This window comes from Penaeus monodon, chromosome 8, assembly GCF_015228065.2.
Source record: "Penaeus monodon isolate SGIC_2016 chromosome 8, NSTDA_Pmon_1, whole genome shotgun sequence".
Classification (NCBI taxonomy): Eukaryota; Metazoa; Arthropoda; class Malacostraca; order Decapoda; family Penaeidae; genus Penaeus; species Penaeus monodon.
Window position 1 is genome coordinate 11,754,227 of NC_051393.1, and position 5,922 is coordinate 11,760,148.

The 5,922-nt window shown below is 33.9% G+C and overlaps 1 protein-coding gene across 1 annotated transcript; it reads left to right on the forward strand.

The window, feature by feature from the left end:
* Positions 1-1,255: 1,255 nt before the first annotated feature.
* On the forward strand, positions 1,256-4,343 carry LOC119576148 (zinc finger protein 836-like). Its single transcript, XM_037923714.1, has 2 exons — positions 1,256-1,363; positions 2,587-4,343. Exon 2 carries the CDS (start codon positions 2,609-2,611, stop codon positions 3,503-3,505), a length of 897 nt encoding a protein of 298 aa, XP_037779642.1. The 5' UTR covers positions 1,256-1,363; positions 2,587-2,608; the 3' UTR covers positions 3,506-4,343.
* The last annotated feature ends 1,579 nt before the right edge of the window (positions 4,344-5,922 follow it).

Genomic DNA, 5,922 nt, shown 5'->3' on the forward strand with positions numbered 1-5,922 from the left:
TAGCCACGTCTGATACTCCTGTTACATTCCAGGTCACTTACGGCATCAGGTATGGAGGCCACATCTCGCAACGTAAACTAAATAATACCCATCTAAGACGTGACCAGAAAGATGATATGGATTTGATGGAGCGCTTGCATGGATTTGGCAACATTTTTATCAGGAAATACGTTATATGCGCTTTGGTTTTAAAAAAATCAAATTTATTGTTGTTTATCGTTGTATTCTGCATTCCTAATATGGTCTAAAAAGAAAATCAACCACAGTGGCATATCTAAATCCTTCACAATTCTGAATCATGTCATTGTCCAGAAAGAAGATAAAAAAGGATTTATACAGTTGTACGCACCAATATGTGTACCAACAATAACACCAGTATTATGGTGGCTGCAACTGCAGTGTCAAAACGCTCATTTGTAACATTAGACTAGGGGGTCATGTTATCTAGTGTATATGTTTTATCCCAAGTGCTTCTTGGACTAAGCTGCCTATAATGTAAAATGTTCCTCTCTCTCTCTCTCTCTCTCTCTCTCTCTCTCTCTCTCTCTCTCTCTCTCTCTCTCTCTCTCTCTCTCTCTCTGAAAGGGGTGTAATTTTCCTTAACTGATGTATTATCACTTTCTATGTTCCAGTAAATTTATCGAAAATGTTCGTACTAAGCTGTATTCCATACTGTATATTGTATTCTGCTGAAATAAATTAATATTACTTTTGTTAGCTTTGCTACTATTATCATCACCATCAGCATCTTCCTCATCATTATCATCATCATAATCACTGCCATTACTATTGTCATTATCATTATTATTAATATTATTGTTGTTGTTATCAGCATCATTATTATTATCATCATTGTTGTTGTTATCAACATCAAACATTATTACAATTATTATCATCATCATCTCATCATTGTCATTAATCATAATCATTATTATTACTGTTGTTGTTTTGTTATTATCATCGTTATCATTATCATTATTGATGTTATTGTTGTTTGTTGTTATTTTTATTATTATCATTATGGTTGTTATTATTATTATTATTATGGTTATTATTATAGTTATTATTATGGTTATTATTATTGTTGTTATTATTATTATTATTATTATTATTATTATTATCATCTTCATCTTCACCATTATCATCATCATCATCATCATCATCATCATCATCATCATCATCATCATCATAGTTATCATTACTGTTGCGGTCGTCATTATTACTATCGTTGTTATTGTTGTTTAAGTCCGTCGTCCTGTAATCTGAGAGTTTCAAGCGGCCACACAAAATATTTTAAGCTCGTGACTTACTTTTGTTTACGTGCGTCACTGACAAGAAATACCATTTTGAGAAATTATACCACGTAAGTCCATGTTTTTCTTTCTGTCTTTGAAATAACGAATACAACACGAGGTTTATCTTGGGGTCAATATACAGTAAAAATTATAAATATAAAGAAGAATTGAGTTGCATGTCCGTTATTCAGTATTTATTTGAAGGTTCAGTATGTCGACGCCAAACGATAATGTTGATAAGCATCATTTGCAGAATTCATTTGTAAATCTTATTAAAATCTTGACAGAATTTTGGGATCTGTATTTAGTGTAATTCAGTCTACTCCTGTATTTAGTGTAATTCAGTCTACTCCTGTAATAAGGTAATAGTTTAATAAATAGGTATAATATTTATATGGATAAATAGAGAGGTGATAGCTAATATATTTTGAAAACTAATTTTCAGTTCTAGTTATTCTGGAATCATTCAAAACACTACACCTAAAACCACTGCATGAACTGATCCAGTAAAATCATGGCCACCCTCCGGCAAAGGCAGACAAACTCCTCCATGTATATTATGATAAGATAGAGCTCTCAGGTGATTTATCATCAGATAATTATATAGAATTAGTCCAAGCTTGTTGCTAACTATAAAAATGGGTAAAGTTTCCAGTACAGCATGATGTATATTAGTTCATATTGAAAGTTCAGCCATGGAGGTTAAATGATTTGGCTTATATTTTTCATGCCTAGAACTTTGTAATGATGAAAAGTAAGTTTCAAGTTTTATTTTAGTATTATTCCGTCAGACCAGATAAAACTAATAATTATTGGCAGTCTTAACAAAAATGCAATAAAATTTCAGCTATTTTCAAGAGAACAGATAGTCATGATTTTTTTTTAATGTAAAAAAAATAATTCTTTGCTGGAATAGTACATCAGCACTCCAGCAAAGGCCACCACATATATCATATATGATAGATCTAGTAGACCATCCTGTTGATTGTTGGAGATATTGGCCTTTATTAGAGTACAAAGGCAGTGGCTGTTGCCCAGCACCTGTAACTTTACCATGTTGGACTTCCAATTGTTAGCCAACCTTCACACTTCACTGCAAGGTTCAGGACATGGATTCAATATAGCCAGTATAATTACCCAAAAAGCCATTATTGATATTTTTTTAATTTACCCCAAAATATCCTTCAACACTGACTTAATACTGTAACTTTAGTATTATGTTTAGTTAGTATATGCATACATATATTTAAACTCAGAAGTGGAAATCATTAATGAGTGTATACATTTTCAGGTTGACTTAAATTTTTGCTGCCATGAAAGAGGAAGATAAGGTGGCGGGTCCAAGCCTGATGCTGGGCTATGAGACTATCAAGGAAGAAACATTTCTGTTTGAGGAAACAGACGGTTTTCATTATGAAGGTGGCAGTGACTTGGATTTTAAAACTGAGGATTCCCCATATGAGGATGATGAACAGTCCAACGAAGCATTGGAGTCGAATACTGTACTTAACAAAAACAATCTTGAAAGGAATGAGAAGACCAGCCCTAAGAAAGGAAATCAAGTGACTAATGGAAGAACAAGAAGTTCTCTAACCTGTAAATTGTGTTCCAGGAAGTTTCGCCGTGCAGGTAACCTACGGAATCATTCTCTAGTGTGTGAAGGCGGGGGGCCATACATATGCAGATTGTGTGGCAAAGAAGTTGCAAACCAAGAGAACCTGGACAGACATGTTGAAGAATTGCATATGATAGGAGTTAAAAAATTTGTGTGCGATGAATGTGGGAAAAATTTCACTCGGAAAGGGAATCTGAAATCACATATGGTTGTACACACAAAGGCAAAGAGGGATAATCATTTTGGCTGTCATAAATGCGGTGAGGAATTTGATGACCGATCCACCCTAATGAGACATGTACGAGGACATGATGGTCAAGAGTGCAGAGAATGTGGCATGATATTTTCAAGGGAACGCCTCAGTGTACACATGGCTATGCACATGAGAGAGAAATGCAGCAAAAAAAAGTTAACCACTAAAGGCAAGTCACAGAAATGCCTTCGAGAAATTACAGAAGAAGAGATACGCAGGAACTCGAGAACAGTTAGTAAGAAGAGAAGGAAAGGGAAGAAAAGTGGTGAATTAAGCAGCAAGATAAAAAAAATCAGGAGTAATCCTTTATCTGTCATGTGGAATGTGTTTAATTCTGAGTGATTGTACTAAACCATGCCTGTAGCACTGCTACCAGCCAGCACTTAGGTTAGGGCAATTCAGACAAGTCATATGAAATGTATTTTATGATACAAATTCTGGAATTGTCACAAAAAATAGGTTAATGAATGGTAAGACAGGTCTGGTGAATTATAAAATAAAAGTAACTGTACTATGTACTGTTTTTGAAGGCAAAATTCATTATGTAATAATGTATTTTTTTATTATTTATAATTGATCAAGCAAAATTAAAGCACAGATATTGCTTGGCTACAGAAAATTTAAGGCCCTGAGGAGAGTGGAAGATTTCTTTTTCGTGTTATCAGAGAGCAGTATAATATATTACACTGCAATGCCTGTAAGAGAAAGAGAAAGATTTTGTATTATTTTGCATGAAACTGTGGATATGGTCTGCACAGGTTTTGTTATTCAGGTATCTTGTCATCCACTTTAAACTTTGCAAGAAAGAAGTAATATGAGTGATAATTATTCTAGTCAGAAGTATGGTACAATAAGTTTTGTGAAATAATTATTGAAACATTCTGCATTGACTATGATTTTCTCTAAACCAATGACTTTGACCATTACTTTATTGATGTACAAGTTACAACACCCAACCAGTCAACATTATAGTGATTATAAGGGTAACTGGCATCCCATGAAATCAATTAAGCTAGTCATCCTAATGATAATGATATTCAGTGGGATTGGTAATTTTACATGTATAATTGTAAAGCAAAATGTATTAAAAAGACATTTCACTTGCTGTATTCTGAGACATTTAAAGATATTTCTTGTATTGATTGAATATTACAGGAAGATAAATTTTGAAATTGGCAAATAAAATCTTTAATTTATTCCTCACCACTATAATTTATTTTGATTGAATTACTGGTATGTTATATATATATACACATGGTATATATTGTGTATATAAAATTTGAGATAATGTAATTCACCCATTCTCTCTCTCTCTCTCTCTCTCTCTCTCTCTCTCTCTCTCTCTCTCTCTCTCTCTCTCTCTCTCTCTCTCTCTCTCTCTCTCTCTCTCTCTCTCTCTCTCTCTCTCTCTCTCTCTCTCTCTCTCTCTTCTCTCTTCTCTCTCCCTCTCCCTCTCCCTCTCCCTCTCCCTCTCCCTCTCCCTCTCCCTCTCGCTCCCACTTGTGACTTACCGAAATATAATTTTTTTACTCAAAGGAAAAAAATAAAGGGAATAAGTGAAATGCAACTAGAAACCAAGAGGCACATAATTAACATTTTCCTTCCTGTTATATTCCCTGAGTTTTTATTGCTCAGTACTGCATTGCTGGTACAAAGAAAGTACTTGAAAGATGAAACAATATATATATAAACACAACATGCATATGTTATACAGTCTATTATATATATATATATATATATATATATATATATATATATATATATATATATAAAATTTATTTATGATATATATATATATAATTTATATATATATATATATATATATATATATATATATATATATATATATATATATGCATACATACATTCATACACATGTGTGTTATCAGATAATTAATTAAAATGGGATGAACTGATTAGAAGAGAATACTCTGGTTTGGACCGTCATCATCAACAATTCAAGTGAGAGGATGTTTCGTCTGCATTATGATATATATTTGTTCACAGGAAATATAGTATGTTCAGCCATGGCCGAATACATGCATATAACTGACCTAATAAACGTATGGTGACGTATAATTATTAAGCAGCAAATATAAGATGTTTGCCGAACAATACAAATTAATTGCAGACTGTTCCTCCGCAGAATGAAGAGTTATATAATCAGTCCTGTTTATTTATTTAAGGGTATGGTTTGTGAGCACTATGTTTATAATACGATCACGCGGAGAGTTCGTAACAACAACAACGTTGTCGTGCTGACAACAGCAGTCGCCATCACGATGGTGTATTTGAACTTTGGCACTTTTTGATGATACTGCACAGGATGCCAGCGATTCATACAGGGGCGTCATTTCAGTTTTGTATGGGGGGAGGGGAGGTTAGCAAGCGAAGCGAGTATAATTTTTTTTTTATTATAATAATTATTATTATTTAATTTTTTCTTTCTTTCTTTCTTTTGCCTAGACCCACCCCGATTTCTTCCCCTTTAATGAGGTATTCTAGGAGCATTTTCAAGCTACTGCCATAGCATTAAAGGTGTAATTTAGCAATTTTAGGGGGGGGGGGGTACAAATGACGCCCCTGGGTTGATTCTGTTTAGGTAGGTGTACAGAGTGATCGATTTTCGCTTCCTCTCTGTGACGGCACACGGCTCTGGCACGTCCCACAATTAGTGTTGTATAACATAAGAGCCCTCGACTTGGCTGAATGATCTGGTCACTTACGGGAAGGGTTCTCAGACTTTTTTTTTTTTTTTC

Excerpts from the sequence above, each read along its gene's own strand:
- LOC119576148 (XM_037923714.1), top strand. The coding sequence starts at position 2,609 with ATGAAAGAGGAAGATAAGGTGGCGGGTCCAAGCCTGATGCTGGGCTAT.